At 41.1% G+C, this 17668-nt stretch overlaps 2 protein-coding genes across 7 annotated transcripts in view; one reads left to right on the top strand and one right to left on the bottom strand.

Moving 5' to 3' along the window:
* PRDX6 (peroxiredoxin 6) lies at positions 1-13883 on the top strand. Its single transcript, XM_035122065.3, has 5 exons — positions 1-150; positions 2972-3128; positions 7559-7705; positions 11034-11180; positions 13093-13883. The coding sequence occupies exons 1-5, from the start codon at positions 59-61 to the stop codon at positions 13219-13221; spliced, it is 672 nt and encodes a 223-aa protein (XP_034977956.2). The 5' UTR covers positions 1-58; the 3' UTR covers positions 13222-13883.
* ANKRD45 (ankyrin repeat domain 45) overlaps positions 4424-17668 on the bottom strand; it is a 32479-nt gene continuing 19234 nt past the window's right edge. For 3 of the 6 annotated variants that reach the window (XM_088674857.1, XM_060276603.2, XM_088674855.1), the window contains exons 6-7: positions 6049-6090; positions 4424-4923 (exon numbers count right to left, since the gene is read on the bottom strand). In XM_088674857.1, the coding sequence (XP_088530983.1) occupies positions 4916-4923; positions 6049-6090 (50 nt within the window). In that variant the 3' untranslated portion in view covers positions 4424-4915. Of the gene's footprint in view, positions 4927-6048; positions 6091-17668 lie in introns of all 6 variants that reach the window. The other 3 variants (XM_060276602.2, XM_060276601.2, XM_088674854.1) reach the window with 1 other exon arrangement.

The following is a 17668-nucleotide window of genomic DNA, read 5'->3' as shown; positions in this document are numbered from 1 at the left end:
GGTTCTGCCTCGCGCGCGCCGGACGTAGCTGAGCCGCCGACTCGCCGCTGCTGCTGCCATGCCGGGCCTGCTGCTGGGGGACGAGGCGCCCAACTTCCAAGCCGACACCACGCATGGCCCTCTCCGCTTCCACGAGTTCCTGGGAAACTCGTGAGTACGAGGGCTGCTAGCGAATAGCTGCTGCTGCCGCTGCCGCCGCCGCTGCACAAGGGCTGAGCTCCCGTGGCTTGCGCTGCGCAGCTCCCCGGTCTCTGCTTCGCGAGGGGGCTCCGCTTTGCGCCCCCCACCCCCGTGTAAGGGCCCGAGGGGGTTAGAGGGCCCGCGCCATGAGGAAACGCCGTAGGGCGCAGCCGTGGGTCATAGCTGCGCCCTCGATCTAAAGCACGTGGCTGCTCCCTCCCCAGATAGTTCTGGTTCTGGGTGCTGTAGTTGCGATGCCGCAGAGCTGCGGTTCTCAGCACCCTCGGACTACAGTTCCCAGGATTCTTTGGGCAGGAAGCACCGCACTTAAACGTGTTTTAATGACCCCCCCCCTTCTTCTCTTTTCTGCAACCTGCTGCCTTGTGGGAAGGACCCCAGCAGCGGGAGGCTGGCAAAGAAGACAAGTCTGCTTCTTCAGCTGTTAAAACAAAACAAAAAAAATTCCTTCCAGTAGCATCTTAGAGACCAACTAAGTTTGTCGTTGGTATGACATGCACACTTCTTCAGATACCACGAAAGCTCATACCAATGACAAACTTAGTTGGTCTCCTAAGTGCTGGAAGGAATTTTTAAATTTTGTTTTGACTACATCAGACCAACACCGCTACTTACCTCTAACTCTTCAGCTGTTGCCTCTCTCCCCCCACCATCCCCACCCCAAACGCCTTCTTGGGGAATATCCCAATGGCTTAAGTTTCTTCTGTCACTCTTTTGCATTTTTCTTAATGCATTCTGATTTTAGTGTATGCTGCCTTGAAAGAATTAATATCCTAAGAGGTGGGGTACAAATAGTTGTTTACTTACTACATAAAGTGAAGGAAGTGGAGCCAACCTTTGGCTTAGTGTGAGGGCTTCTGAAAGGAGGGCTTGGAAGGTGCTCTGCTCATTCCTGCAGCTTTTTGCTACTACACTGCAGGGTTTGGCTTGGTGTGTCCTCCAAACCAGGACTCATAGTTAACTGTTCTTTGAGACCTTTAGCATTGGTCTTATTCCTTTCACAGTGCCTCCATACCCAATGACTGTAAGAAGATAAGTGAGATTCCAGTGCTGTATTTGAATTGCAATACATGAGTGGCATTTCAAAAATGTTACCCATCGATGGTATGTTAAGCACTGTAATACAATCCTGTGGCATAGTCATGGAGCACACTATTTGGTCTTAAATATGCTAAATAGTCCTTAGGGTTCCGTAAAGTGCTTATGATTGGGGCAGGTTTCCATCTACTGTATATTTTTTCAAACTCCTTGTTCACTTTAAACTTGATATGGTAGGCAAGAGAAATTATGCAGTGGTCCTTAAAAATTCAGGAAATATATACAAATAGTATCTATACTGCACTAATACAAAAAAGCACAAAAAGTTTACATACACATACCATATTTCAAATAGCAGCAATAGGCTTCTTGCTCATAATTGAAATAAAAATATGCTGCACTCAGTTGTATCTCTTTAGTTCAAATGTGTTCTTATTCAGTTGTACTAGAGATCACACAGTGACTTTGGAAAAGTACCCCCACCCCTGCTAAAAGCAAGCTTGAGAACATTCTGTGCTGGAGCTTTCTCATGTGGGCAGCAAACAACAGAGACAGCTATTTTAAAAGATGCAGAAATATGAATGTTTCCAAATTCATTGTTTAACTTGTATATCTTAAATTGCCTTGCTAACTGACTCAGTAAATATTTGCCTTCTTTATAGTTGAACACAGCAGTTCCAGAGTTTAAACAATAAAATTCATCTCCAAGGCAGTGTGCTGACATGCAGTTGTGATAGTCAGGAGAGCAAAGGGTAAAGTTATGGTGCTTGACACCACTTATTGAGGCTTAGTGTAATGTTTGACTAGAGAATGAACCTTTGCAACAGGAAGGTGTTGGCCAAAATGGCCTGGCAGAAGATGTTACTTGGCTACAGGGCAAATAAAATGCTTACTATATCCACTGAAGTCTAGAGAAGAGTTATGAATGGGCTGCATAATTCACTTTTTAATTTGGCTATTGTGTGATCTGCAGTAATTCTAAACCACCTGTCAGGGCAGTATTGTTGTAAAATGCATGTTGAAACCAAACCTGATATTTCAAGGTTCCAAAGTATACCTAACCGACTCCTAGAGTTTCCTCTGCTTCTAGTATAACAGGAAGGTGCTTCTCTTCTCCCATGGCTAAGGCCTACGTGTTAAGACTTACTGACCCATCCCGAAGCAACTTTCTCAGTAGTTTACAGTGAGGTTTGCACCCATAGCAGTAATGTGCTTAGCTGCCTAAAATGACAATGCCAGTACTTATTGAAATTGTCTGTACTATACAATTTGAGATTAAGCATTGCTGACTCAGGATACCTTACCAAACAGGAGCTGTCATTTTAATCAAAGAATGTTGGCAGGCTGTGTACTATTGTGGAAAGCTATGGTGTATGATGCTCACCTAAAGACTTACAACAGCAGGGAGACCAGTTCTGAGGGGCGGAGGTAGTATTAGCCATCAGTGGAGTGTCAACTGTGTGATGCTTCAGTTCAGAAGGTCATGGAAACATGGAGACTGAAAACTCCAATGAAGAATGAAACTCTTGCTGCTGCTGCTGCTGCTGGGAATGGATGTCAAAGTAAAGATAACAAAAAGAGAGCAGGGAGTCCAAAAAATGAAATTTGCTTAATTTTAACACAAAAAGAAACTTGAATTGTTCGGTCTGATTAGGAGGTATTAAATAAGCTTTGCACGACTTGGTTTCAGTGTTACCCTAACCATCAAGACAATGCCATGTTGCTTTTCTTTCAGATGGGGCATCCTGTTCTCTCATCCACGAGATTTTACTCCAGTGTGCACGACAGAGCTTGGCAGAGCAGCAAAGCTGGCACCAGAGTTTGCAAAGCGTAACATTAAAATGATAGCCCTCTCTATTGATGATGTCAAAGACCATCTCTGTTGGAGCAAGGTATTATGGAGATAAATAATAGCACCAATCAACTGAAGAAGGGTAGGACTCGCAGGCTTGGCTCACACAAGGACTTACACACCCCACCCTCCCATCCTCCTCCGAAGTATATCTGAGAAGAAGAGAAGCTTCTGCTTCAGTTTAACCAGAGTTTAGCATTACTACGGAACCCTAAATGGTGGTTGAACCAAACTATGGCCTTTTGAAACAAACCAGGTTCATAAACCATGATTTGAAATTGATTTGTTTCCACTAATCGTAATTAAGAATAACAGCAGTTTGTTTCTGTTTGGATGATGGGACAAGCTACCGTTAATGTAAGTTGGAAGTAAAAGCTCCCAAAATCCTGGCAGATGTGCCAGAGTGTATTGCTAAATGTAGAGGCAATATTGTATCAAAAGTATATCAAACACTAAAGCTATTATATGCTGCTATACTAATAACTTTGATAACTTGCAGTCCCTGATCTTTATAAAACGGATTAAGATTAGTCCTCTTAGTGATGCTGATGCATGCTAGAGCTCCACAAGGCAGAACACTGGCATCTAGGCTCTAAAGTGGACACGGAACCTCAGATTAAATCTGCACTGTGTTCCAAAACTGGGCGCCATGATTAGGAGAAGTAAGTAATTGGTGTGTTGGGAGGCTCCAGCTAATGTGCCTGTTTGAGCATGTAACTGAAATAATTTGCATTACATTTTCATGAGTAGGGTGAATGAATTTTTTATTCTCTAGTAATCTATGAATACTATTCTATAGTATAAATTGTTGCTCTTCTGTTTGAAACCAATCTCAATACACTATGTTTGGACTTTACTGTGGAATTGAAAACAATTAACAGTGGGTTTGTTTTGAATTTTTTTGCATATTGCTTTTTATGAAAAGAAAACTTGAGATTCAAATTAAAATGAACACACATATAAACTCACATACACAAAACTTTCAGCTTAAATTGACTTTGAGGAATTAACTGCCCTTTTACTTAGAAGGCTCCATCTCCCTCAATTTGTGATGTGTAAAATAATTAAAATCTAGCCACAAATATACCAGGAAGTGTCCCTTGCCAAGTTGCCAATACGCTCTTTTAAAATGCCAACTAGCTGGTATTGCCACCCTGTCAAACCAGTCAGTTGTCTGAGAATACAAGGGAAAGGCTGTTGTGAAGCCATATTATGTGGTGGAGAGAGTTATTTCAGGACAGAACACTTTGTTAGGCAAAGTTGCTCTCCTTCCAAGGCTCTGTTTGACACTTTCTCTAGATAATGAAGTACATATAAAGCAAATGCAAAATAAGATTGTATAAACTTGAGAATATATTTTATTAGGGTTTGGAACTGTTCTACTGGACCCAACGCAGTAATAGCAAATTGAATATTGCTCCCAATACATGGCAGTTATATTTAAAATGGAAGTGTGTCATTTCACTAGTTGTCAAATGTGAAAACGAATTCTAGTCTGTTAAAAAGAAATCATAGCAGTATCATGACTCCTTTATTAGGTTCGACTTAAAAGCCAAAGTAGTGAGGAAGTATTTGAAAGCTTATTTGTGACTAGTTGGTCCTAGTAAAACAAAAAGCAAGCGTTTCTCTAGAGAGTGTGGACATCTGGTGACTGAATGATAGGATATAAGGAGAAAAATAAAAGTTAAGTCACATTTTATATCTGAAAAAGAAGAATGAACAAAGGTTGCCTGTCTTCAGAAGACATTGTAGCTAGGTGAATAGTAGCATTTGTGTTGAGACTTCAGTTGAACATCAAGATGCCATCTGTGTTGACTGGAAAACTTTTTAATGTTCTGCTGAGGAAATAATGCATATATATATTAGTTTTGCGTAGAATTAATTTTCATAGAAAGGTTAACACTTGGAAATGAAGCCCTTCATTTGCACTCCATGCTGACGGCAAGACTGACTCTAGATCAGGGGTGAGCAAACTTTTTCAGCAGGGGGCCGGCCCACTGTCCCTCAGACCTTGTGGGGGGCAGGACTATATTTTGGGGGAAAAATATGAATGAATTCCTATGCCCCACAAATAACCCAGAGATGCATTTTAAATAAAAGCACACTTTCTACTCATGTAAAAGCACCAGGCAGGCCCCACAAATAACCAAGAGATGCATTTTAAATAAAAGGACACATTCTACTCATGTAAAAACATGCTGATTCCCAGACCGTCCGCGGGCCAGATTTAGAAGGCGATTGGGTCGCATCCGGCCCCCGGGCCCTTAGTTTGGGGACCCCCTGCTCTAGATTGACTGCAAGGTTCTCTAGAACATATCCCTTAAGTTCACTTGCAGATCACTAGTGTGTACTGGGAACTCGCAGGATACCTCAAAGGAGTTACTCAAATCAAAGGTTCTTCTTTTGGTGTGTGTCTTAAATCTTCCACTTTAAGGTTTATGCATAAGGTTCAGGCAAATGGGGGGAAAGCAGTATTAGATTATTCTAAATAATATATACCAGTAGTATGTTACACTTTTAGGCCTGTTGATGATGATGATTAAACTTCTTAGTCACTTCATTGTCATATCTTTGCCAATAATTTCTTGGTCATAACTTTGCTAGTGCCTTCTCTGCCAGTTCCCTCCACTCTTTATGTGTGACATGCTTTATGGCTAGTTCCTTAGTGCAACTGCACTCAGCTTGTGGCCCTTCTCCCATGCAGCCTGCGAGTCAGCCTGCACTCTCACTTGAGAGGATGCTTATAGAATCTTGCATAACATTTGAAAAAAGTTTTAACCGTTTGTGCACCGCTACAGTTTCTGTAGTGGTAAACACGCTGCTATCACCAAAGCCCTCTTGAGTACTTCTTACAAACATTAGCAACTTACTGTCAAATACTTACGGTACTGTTGGGCTGAGTGAGATTGATCATCATGATTATTATCCGTGACTCTAGTTGTAGTTTAAGTGTCACTTACCTGAAGGAGTTCCCATTTTTTTGTTGGTGGATTCTTGCACACCTGCATAAACAAAGAAATATTTTAGCCCTGTCCTCAAACAGGCGAATAATGTGTGCTTTGCTTGAGTGACATACCTAATTTATAAGTTACCATGCATAGGGTTAGGCTCAATGTCTCATATAATTCAATGGAACTTGCATGTAAGGCCTAGCTCTCACTGAGATTTAGGTAAGCCTGTGCTTGGGCTGTAGACCACTTCAGATTTCAGGGACAGCTTCACTTGACTGAGGTTTCAATCCTATACAGGCTTAAAACCTGGTAAAAAGTGCAATTAAACTGAATGGAACAGGGTGGATTTGATTTAAATCAATCACGATTTAAATCACTAGTCAGTAAGGCTTGATTTAAATCATAGTTTTCTACATAAAGACTAATCCTTGCTGGTACAACTTTAATATGCTAGTAGATGAAGATTTTTAGAATAACAACTTTTCATATTAGTTTTTTTATCCCCAGTTTAATAGGTTAATCATTCATACTGTATTTGGACAACTTTTCTGTTGTACTTAGGAAGGAGAAAAATAATCATTACATTAATAATAACAAATTAAATAGATTTATTCAACTGAAACAATAACATTACAGCATATGTTATTTGTTTAAACAAACATCCATGTTTGTTAACTAATTTGGCTAAACAAAAACAAAATATATATATTTTAAGAAACTTAGACTGTCAGCCCAGCCTACACATGAAAAACTTAAATACTGTCCACTCCAAACAATCAGAAAAATGTTGTTTCTATTCTATTCTATTCACTGAACTTCTGGGAACTTAGCACTGAAGGGGTTGATTCTGTATTCATAGGTTTGTAGAACAATAGGATTAAGGTCTATTTATCAACTCTGTTCATGTTATAACATTTTTGCTGTGAAGAAGAGGCATGTGATCTCTGCTGAGTCAAATTCAGTTTTGAGAACTGCAAAAGTAAACCAAGCATCTGTGATAATATCTTGTAGGCAGAGAAACTGCCCAATAATCTTACAAAAACCTCTGGAAGAGCATGACATTGTGAATGGATTAATGGAATTTATTTACCAAAAAAATTAAACATATACAACCTTATTCTACATAATTAAAAAAAACTAATCTTTATTTCATGATGGAATAACCTTTGGGTGGTAATATATTTTCCTCAAAAAGCATTTTATTAAAAAAAATCCGATTTAAATAAAAAACATCCGATTTTTTTGATTATTATTTTTTAAAAATCATTGATTTTTATCCACCCTGGAATGGAACCAAACAGATCTGCATAGGTTTGAACTGTGAATTTCTCTGTAAAGAAAATGCTGTTTAAACACAGAAGACTAGTTTGTTGGCAAGAAGCCTTGAACCCCTCTTCCTGGAGTGCTTTTTAAAGATACTGCTATATACCAGGAATAAGAGTCATGTGAATACCACTTGTCGTCTTTCCTATGTTCTTTTGTACCAGTGACACAACACTAACACTTTTCTCTCCTGTAGGACATCAATGCCTACAATGGAGATGAGGCCAAAGAGCAGCTCCCCTTTCCCATAATTGCTGACTCAAAACGGGAGCTTGCAGTCCAGCTGGGCATGCTAGACCCAGATGAGAGAGACAAGGATGGTATGCCTCTGACTGCCCGTGTGGTAAGTATTGAGTGTCTCTAACACTGCAGGCTGCAACTAGCTTTTCATTCTTTGTATTGTGGGATGGACAAACTTGTAGCCTCCAAGGGCCACGTGTGATGATGGGTGGGTCCTTAGGAACCTAAGAAGACCCTGCTGGATAAGGCTAGTGACCCACCTAGTCCAGTATCCTTTTTTTAAATAATAATATTTTATTAATTTTCCAGAAAAAAGGTTAACAAAACACTAAAGACAATAAAAAGAAAGCAAAATAGAAAAAAGAATACAAATACAAAAACAAAGCAGGAAACAAAAACATATAAAGCATTATATCTTATCTCCCTCACAATGTATATTGGGACCTCCTCGGGTTCCCATCCCTGTGGTTCTTATATACATTTCTAATTAGCAAATTCTATATCAAAATATTCACCTTGTAAAAACTTCTTCTTTCCCTCTAAATAACATCTTCACATATTCCACAGTTTTATTTACAACTTAATTTCTAATCTAGAATGTTACTTTAGCATGTTTTTTTAAATACAATTTAAAATCTTTCCATTCTTCTTCCATCGCTTCTTCTCCCTGGTTGCGGATTCGTCCGGTCATCTCAGCCAGTTCCATAAGTTCCATCATCTTCATCTGCCACTCATCAATCGTTGGTAATGTTTGTAGCTTCCAGTTCTTAGCTATCAAAAGTCTCGCTGCTGTGGTGGCATACATAAAAAAAGATACATTCTTTTTGGGAATCTCCTTTCCTACAATGCCCACTAGGAATGCTTCTGGTTTCTTAACAAATGTGTTTTTCAACACTTTCTTGAGTTCATTATAAATCTTATTCCAGAAGTCATTCACTAGTGGACACGTCCACCACATATGGTAGAAAGAGCCTACTTCTTTGTTACATCTCCAACATTTATTGTCATGGTTATGATAAATCTTTGCTAGTTTTACTGGTGTGAGATACCATCTATACATCATTTTCATTATATTTTCTCTTAATAGATTACACGCAGTAAATTTAATAATCTCTTTCCATAATTTTTCCCAGTCTTCCATCATTATATTATGTCCAACGTCCTTTGCCCATAAAATCATAACATTTTTTGTTTGTTCATCTTTCGTATGCCACTCTAACAACAATTTGTACATTCTGGAAAGTATTTTCGTCTTGGGTTCTAAAATTCTGTTTCCACCTTTGACCTCTTTGTTTGAAGACCAACTAATCTGTCCATTTTGAACACTTCATTTATCTGGTGATATTGGAGCCAATCATCTAGTTTACCTTTCAACTCCTCATAGGTTTTTAACTTAAATTGGTCTCCTTCTTCACTCAACAAATCTCTATATTTCAGCATAGCTGCCAAGTTTTCGCTTTTCTCGCGAGGAAGCCTATTCAGCATAAGGGAAAATCCCTGTAAAAAAGGGATAACTTGGCAGCTATGATTTCAGCCAACCGGTCTCCATGTTTAACCTTATACGAGCCTTGGCCTCCAAGGGTGAAATCCATTTAAGTGTTTTCCTTTCTAGTAAATCTTTATAACCGGACCAAACCTTATACAATGATTTTCTAATTATATGACTTTTAAAGCCTCTGTGGGCCTTTACTTTATCATACCACACATATGCATGCCAGCCATAAACATTGTCATAACCTACTAAATCCAAAATATCTGAATTTCCCAATGTAAACCAATCTTTCAACCAGCAAAAGGCAGCTGCTTTGTAATAAATTTTAAGTTCAGGCAGGGAGAAGCCTCCTCTTTGTCTATCATCCGTCAATATCTTATATTTTATTCTTGGCTTCTTCCCTTGCCATATGAATTTCGATAGCGCCTTTTGCCATTCCTTAAAACAGTCCAACTTTTCAATTATTGGCAATGCTTGAAATAAAAACAACATCTTTGGCAATACATTCATCTTAACAGTAGCTATACGGCCCAACAGAGACAATTTCAATTTGGTCCTAATTTCTAAATCTTTCTTAACTTCATTCCATAATTTCACATAATTATCTTTAAACAGATTCAGATTCTTAGAAGTCATATTAACACCAAGGTACTTCACTTTCTTAACAAAAGATAAACCAGTTGCTTCTTGCAATTTTTCTCTCTCCTCAATATTCAAATTTTTATCTAATACTTTGGTTTTTGATTTATTCAATTTGAAACCTGCTACCCTTCCGAACTCTTGAATTACTTCCAGTGCCCTCTGAGCACTGGACTCTGGGTCTTGCAAAGTCAGTACAAGGTCATCTGCAAAGGCTTTAAGTTTATATTGTTTCTTCCCTACAGTAACACCTTTTATTTCATTGTCCTTTCTAATCCTATCGAGTAAGACTTCCAGGACCGATATAAAAAGTAAGGGGGAAAGGGGACACCCTTGTCTTGTGCCTTTTTCAATTCTAATTTCTTCTGAAACCATATTATTTACAATTATCTTAGCTTTTTGCTCGGAATAGATTGCATTTACTCCATTCCATAAATTTTTGCCCATCCCCAGTTTTTCTAAATTCCTTTTTAGAAACAGCCAAGAAATATTATCAAAGGCCTTCTCTGCATCTAGTCCAGTATCCTGTTCCCACAGTGAGCAACGAGATGCCTGCAGGAAGGCTGGAAGCAAGACCCGAGTGCAACAGCCCTCTCTCCTTGGGGGCCAGAAGCCAGTTGATGTGGCTGGCAGTGCCTTGGGCTGTTAATTCAAACACATGCTAATGCACATATACACTCATATTCATTCTCATTAACTCATACTTTCTCACACCAACAGCTGGACATCAGGTATAGACTGTTTTGGGGCAGTGAAACTGATTGGGTTTGGAACACTGGAGAATGATTTAATCCCCCCCCCCCCGGCAATGTTCCCATCTGGAAAAAATGTTGGTGGGGTCATAGCCACACCATTTTCTGCTTTTTTAGAATTGACAGTCACTTTGTGACTGACACTCACCAAAGTACTTTCTCAAAATTCCAGAGTTTCCCAAAAAGATGGGTGATCCTTTTCTAGGGTATTATTGTTCCTCTCTTTTAGATCAGTTAACTTGTTGGGGAGAAGCTTCTACCCTTCAGAGATATTCAAAAATCTTTTGAAACCTTTCAGTTCTACCAGTAAATATTTTTTATCACTTTTGCCAGTTTAGGACTACAAATTCAGGGCAGAAATATTACAGTCAGATCACTGTATGCCAGAAGTAAGATGAGAACACTTGCTGTAAAGTAGTCCTTTCTAATACAGGCAGCTATAGTTCTAAAATATTTTTGGAAAGGAGTGAATGTGAGGGATGAGTTGTAAAAGAATAGCTCATCTGGCATGATTTTCAGGTTCTCATTCTGTGGCTTTGCTTTTATAGGTATTCATCTTTGGCCCGGACAAGAAACTCAAGCTCTCTATCCTCTACCCAGCAACCACTGGCAGAAACTTTGATGAGATTCTAAGAGTGGTCGATTCCCTACAGCTAACAGCTGCTAAGAAGGTTGCTACCCCAGTTGATTGGAAGGTAACTATACTTTATTAACATTAAATTCTGAAGTTCCCTCACGCTGTCAGATAGTAGTACCCTGCTACATATGTGAGTCTAAATTCAGCTTCTGTCTTCTGGGAAGGGGAAGTTGCATCCAGTTCAATTAGGATAAACTAACTAGGTAACAGTGCAGGAAGCTTGAATATGTTGTTACTTAGTTGGTCTTTTTTTTTTTTACAATCTATTTTTATTAATTTTCCAATTAAAATACAACTATATCACATCCATTATTCCAAATTATACAAATCCATATCAATTAAACCGAATATTATACCAAATCAGTTACTTAGTTGGTCTTTAAGGTGCTACTGAAGGATTTTTTTTTTCTATTTTGCTTCGACTCAGACCAACACGGCTACCTACCTGTAACTACTTTTATTCAGTTAGCTAGAGCAACTTACCCCGGGAGTCCCAATGACACAATTATTATTGACCTAAATAATTTGCTGAAGGAGGGCCACTTACTCCTTTTGGTTTATGAAAAGATCAGCAGATATGCCTCTGAAAGCTTCAATTGAGTCACCAAGGCATTGTCTTTAGTGACCAGATAGTGGGTCTTTTGAACCCTGCTGCTCTATTTCCTCTTTTGGCTCTTGATCCATATTCCACTATCCCTGTGGCTGTGGCTGTAAATTACAGTTTGTGATTTACAGTGTCAGCATAAGCTGTTCAAATGAACAGTTTAATAACTGAATTGATCAATTTCCAACTGTGGGTTCTGGAAATATATAGATTTTATTACTTGTACATTATGAAAATGTGGTATTGAACATGATTTACAGCACAATCTTATGCAGGTTTACTCAGAAGTGCATTGTATTAAGTTAAATAGTGACAACACCCAGGTAAGCGTGCCTAGGAATGCAGCTTGGTTTATTCACTACATTTATATACCTCCTTTCTACCAAGGCATTAAAGGTGGTTCACATAGTTTAAATTGTACAGCGCTTTTAGTGGCTTCACAGAAAGACAGTATATAATGCAGTACAAAAATGAAAGAAAGATGAAACTGTCTCTGGCCATTGGCATATGGTCTTTTGCCTTCCCTTAGGGCACATAGATACTTAAATAACATCCTTTTAAAAGACCAACTTTGCCTTGAACTGATGGTGTGTGTGTGATTTTCTCATTGCTTGACTGAAATTGGCTCCTGCATTTGTGCAACCTTATACAGCTGGCATTTACATGTAGTACCGTATTGGCCCAAATATAAGCCACACTTTCCTCCCAAATCCCAATCCATAAAAGTTAAAGTGTGGCTTATATTCACAACCTTATGATATTGCTGCTAAAACAGCTGCCCAGGAGGGCCATCTGGGGTGTGGGACAACTCCCAAGCCTCCCCTGACCTGTGAAAACAAAGGGGGAAGGGGGGGAAGGCTGCTGGGCCACCCCTAGAAGCAGCCTGAGAGCATGGGCAATGGCACGCTGCCCGCCCGTGACTCCCAAGCCGGCTTGGGGAGGTAGTGTCGGGAGGCAGTAGTGTTGGGAGGCGGGCGTGCAGCACGGTCGGAACTGGCACTGGCCACCCACCCTCACCCATGTTCAGGATGGTAGAGCCGGGAGCGGGCCACACCCGCAAATAAGCCTTGAATTTTAAAGGTGCGGCTTATTTGTGGGTGCGGCTTATATTTGGGCCAATATGGTATGTAGGGTTTGTCTGTTTGTATATTGCATATGCATTGCGGAATATCCATGTGGGAAACTGAATATATATTCCAACTTCAGTGAAAACTTCTATGTAAGAGGATTGGTGTGTTTTTCACGAATGCAATAAGCTTCAACAGACTGAAGGTTCTGGTCTTACCCTGGCAGAACTGGAGGATCTGCAGCTCTCTTAAGTATGGCACTTCTTACTAAAAGTCTCCCCTCCTTCTTTCCTCATGAGCCTGGGGACCAGGTCATGGTGATTCCAAGTGTATCAGAAGAAGAAGCTGACAAGCTCTTTCCAGGAGGAGTTTGCACCAAAGAACTTCCATCAGGAAAGAAATACCTTCGTTACACCCCTCAGCCTTAAGAGCAACTGTGAAGAGAGATCGAACAAACCGGAATGCTGATCACAGGGGCTCTGTAGGACAAGCTGCATTAACTATCTTGTGTGGAAGTAGATTTGCCAAGCACACAATATCTAGACTATATAGACCATCTTTTTTTATTATTTAGCAGAGTGACTGAATGGGCTTATAGTCCCAGCTAGTCATCACGGGGTTGTTCTGTTCAGACATGTGATCAGTTGTCATGGGTTTATTTTAAATGAATAATCAATTTTCTGTTCTTTATCCATGTATAAACACACTTTTCGGATAACAGATTATTTCTTTGTCACTGAAAATTTTAGTAAGTGGGCAAACAATCTCTCGTGCTGCTATGTGCAGAAAATCTCAAAATAAAACTGTTCAGCTAACCACTGTACAGTCTGTGGGGTCAAATGAGGTAGGGTTCTTGAGCACAGTTCACTAGAAATGATTGTGACTAGATGGTTTGCACAGCTGAAGCTTGTTGCAGTTTTCCTGGGCCTTTATTTCAAATTAATCTGTTCTACTAATCAAATGCCTAATCTGGAAAGGCTTGTATTAACCACCTAGTCTGTATTGGATACATTGGGTAGATGACTAGGCCAAAAAGACTTCCAACCTTTTTTTGTTCCTCTTATTCAGGAAATAAAGCTAGCTATTAAAATGTGTTGTCTGCTATCCACTAATTCTTTAATATATAAAATCATGCATTTTTGAAATACAAATTGTGCAGCATAAAGGTAAAGGGACCCCTGACCATTAGGTCCAGTCGTGACCGACTCTGGGGTTGCGCGCTCATCTCGCATTATTGGCCGAGGGAGCCGGCGTACAGCTTCCAGGTCATGTGGCCAGCATGACAAAGCTGCTTCTGGCAAACCAGAGCAGCACATGGAAACGCCGTTTACCTTCCCGCTGTAGCGGTTCCTATTTATCTCCTTGCATTTTGACGTGCTTTCGAACTGCTAGGTTGGCAGGAGCTGGGACCAAGCAACGGGAGCTCACCCCGTCACAGGGATTTGAACCGCCGACCTTCCGATCAGCAAGCCCTAGGCTCAGTGGTTTAACCACAGCGCCACCTGGGTCATACAAGGTCTCTATTCAGATTAGCTAATATAAATTGGGAACCCCCCTCAAATAATCTGTTTAGGCCTAACTAGAATAACAATGCTAGAATGGAAACATGACTGTAGAGCAGGGTGACGAACCTGTGGCTCTCCACTATGTTCCTGGACTCCCATCAATCCCAGTCATCCTGGCCAAAGAGAACTGTAGTCTATCAACATATGGAAGGCCACAGGTTAGGTAGCCAGAGGTTTCTATAAAATATTGATAAACATGCCCCTCATCATAATGGACCACTGTCATACTCCACCAGTTTTTTTCATTCTGCTGGCATCTATTCATGGGAAACAGAGGTTTTCAACCTTTTTGAGTCCACAGCTCCCTTGACCAACTACATTCTGCAGCTCCCCTGTGGGGAAAAGTGCTCTGAGCCTCAGAAGCCCACTTATGTCACTCGTTGCCTGCAGAGCTGGCAGCCCCTCGCCCCTTTTTGAATGCCCTCCCTTGTGGAGTGTTCCCTCAGCCCCCTCTCCTTGGGAGTCCTCCAGGCAGCTACTTCCACTGCCCCAGTCTCCGAGCCACCCTCCCTGCCCCAAAGACCGCTGTCTCCTCACACTGCCCCACAGGGACCTGCAAAGAGGATGCCCCCAGCCTTGGCCCAATGGAGACTAGCCAAAGGTAAATAAATATGCCCATTCCCAACAGCAAGGGCTGGTGGGCTGGCTGGCCTCCCTCACCCACTTGCTTGCTTACTCTGAGGCCACCTCAGCTCCTGGGAACTAGCACCCCCTGGCCAAGCACCAGAGGCACCATTCACCTGGGGAGCTTGTAGCCAGGGCTGCTGCAACAAACAGCCACACAAGCTTGGGAAAAGTTATCTTAAATTTTGCAGCAAAGAGTGACATTGCTTTGGGTACAAGTTGGCTTGCAACAATTTCGGAGCTAGCAGCATCACCAAAACCACTTTCCATACCTGTTTTGGTACTGTAAATTTCATGAACCCTGGGGGTTCAAGTGCCATATTTAGTATTAGCAGTGCCTGTGTTTCCTATTAGGGCCTAAATAGCTGTGACATGACGTATCTATTGTAAGATTTCCTGATCTTTGATCAGAGTAGCACTGCTGAAAGAGTGTTGTTTAAACCAGGCATCCCCAAACTTCGGCCCTCCAGATGTTTTGGACTACAATTCCCATCATCCCTGACCACTGGTCTTAGCTAGGGATCATGGGAGTTGTAGACCAAAACATCTGGAGGGCCACAGTTTGGGGATGCCTGAACTTTTCCCCTTCTTCGGTTTCCCTTGGTTCGCGAACGCCTTGCGACTCAAACATTTTGGTTCCGGTTTGTGAATGTTCTTTGGAACCCAAATGTCCGACGCCGCTTCCACGGCTTCCAATTGACTGCAGGAAGCTCCTGCAGCCAATCGGAAGCCGCAGCTTGGTTTTCAGATGTTTTTTGAAATCGAATGGACTTCCGAAACGGATTCCGTTTGAGAATCAAGGTACGACTATTCTAAATAAATAGTGGTTTTGGTCTCTCCAAGAAAGGAAAACTTTGCGCTATGGCTTTTTAAAAAAATGAATTGTTAGAACACCTGCATTTTGTAAACTTCATCTTGAAGTTTGAATGCATTATTTGGTCTTGCTTTCAGTCACACTGACCCTACGCTGCTGTTACCAGCAAAGAGTGCTTTCAACTCTAAAGAGCAGGCATAGGCAACCTTGGCTCTCCAAATGTTTTGGAACTACAACTCCCATGATCCCTAGCTAACAGGGCCAGTGGTCAGGGATCATGAGAGTTGTAGTTCCAAAGCATCTGGAGAGCCAAGGTTGCCTATGCCTGCTTAAGAGCATTTACTGCTTAAATAGTGCAAACAGCAGTGGAATGTAATACAGTAGTCAAGCAACCTGCTGCAGAAAGAGAAAGGCTTATATCATACCTGCCTCTGCTTTAAACACTTCAGCTATTGGATTTTTAAAAGTGCACTGGAGCATTTAATGACTTTTTACAATTTGAAAAGGGCTGCATAAGAAGATTAGTTATATGAGCAGGAACAGTGTGCTCCTGGGGCCGAGCCTTTTAAGTATTCCCTAGCTCAGGCATTTGATGGTTCTCATCAGAAAAAGTTGAATGTGGAAGAGGAGAAGAGAACTAACAAAACTTTATGAGACTAGGAAGTATTTTGTAGAAAGGCATTAATTCTAATAAAGTGATCCTACAGGCTTGCTGGAGTACTTAAACTGAAGCGTTCATAAACTGAAGCGAACTTTCCCATTGAAAGTAATGGAAAGTGGATTAATCCGTTCCAGACGGGTCCACGGAGTACTTAAACTGAAGCGTTCGTAAACTGAAGCATGGGTGTAATTGGTTCCGGAAGTCTGCTCATAAACTGAAGCGTTCATAAACTGAAACGAACTTTCCCATTGAAAGTAATGGAAAGTGAATTAATCCGTTCCAGATGGGTCCGCGGCGTTCATAAACCGAAAATTCATAAACCGAGGTGTTCATAAACCGAGGTTCCACTGTACAATAATTAAAAAACAACTAGACATTGTGGTCTTGGTGGACTGCAAGCTTAACACGAATCAACAGTGTGATGCAGAAACAAAAAAAGGTAATGCTATTCTAGGCTGCATCAACAGAAGTATAGTGTCCAGATCAGGAGAAACAATAGTACCACCCTGTTCTGCCTTGGTCAGACCACACCTAGAATACTGTGTCCAATTCTGGGCACCACAACCTAAGAAGGATGTTGACAAGGAGGGTAGGACTCAAACCAATGGCTTCAAGTTACAAGAAAGTAGTTGTTTAGTCGTGTCTGACTCTTCGTGACCCCATGGACCAGAGCACGCCAGGCACTCCTGTCTTCCACTGCCTCCCACAGTTTGGTCAGACTCAGGTTGGTTGCTTCAAGAACACTGTCCAACCATCTCGTTCTCTGTCGTCCCCTTCTCCTTGTGCCCTCCATCTTTCCCAACATCAGGGTCTTTTCCAGGGAGTCTTCTCTTCTCATGAGGTGGCCAAAGTATTGGAGCCTCTGCTTCAGGATCTGTCCTTCTAGTGAGCACTCAGGGCTGATTTCCTTCAGAATGGATAGGTTTGATCTTATTGCAGTCCATGGGACTCTCGAGTCTCCTCCAGCACCATAATTCAAAAGCATCAATTCTTCGGCGATGAGCCTTCTTGATGCTCCAGCTCTCACTTCCATACATCACCACTGGGAAAACCATAGCTTTAACTATACGGACCTTTGTAGGCAAGGTGATGTCTCTGCTTTTTAAGATACTGTCTAGGTTTGTCATTGCTTTTCTCCCAATAAGCAGGCGTCTTTTAATTTCGTGACTGCTGTCACCATCCGCAGTGATCATGGAACCCAAGAAAGTAAA

Source organism: Zootoca vivipara, chromosome 7 (assembly GCF_965207765.1).
Source record: "Zootoca vivipara chromosome 7, rZooViv2.hap1.1, whole genome shotgun sequence".
Lineage (NCBI taxonomy): Eukaryota > Metazoa > Chordata > Lepidosauria > Squamata > Lacertidae > Zootoca > Zootoca vivipara.
This window is presented reverse-complemented; position numbering and strand designations above follow the sequence as displayed.

What these genes read in the sequence shown, in the direction of transcription:
- PRDX6 (XM_035122065.3), top strand. Translation starts at nt 59, where the DNA reads ATGCCGGGCCTGCTGCTGGGGGACGAGGCGCCCAACTTCCAAGCCGAC. An exon ending in CACGAGTTCCTGGGAAACTC is followed by an intron (nt 151 to 2,971) that starts GTGAGTACGAGG and finishes CTTTTCTTTCAG; the next exon opens with ATGGGGCATCCTGTTCTCTC. An exon ending in TGCCTCTGACTGCCCGTGTG is followed by an intron (nt 7,706 to 11,033) that starts GTAAGTATTGAG and finishes TTGCTTTTATAG; the next exon opens with GTATTCATCTTTGGCCCGGA.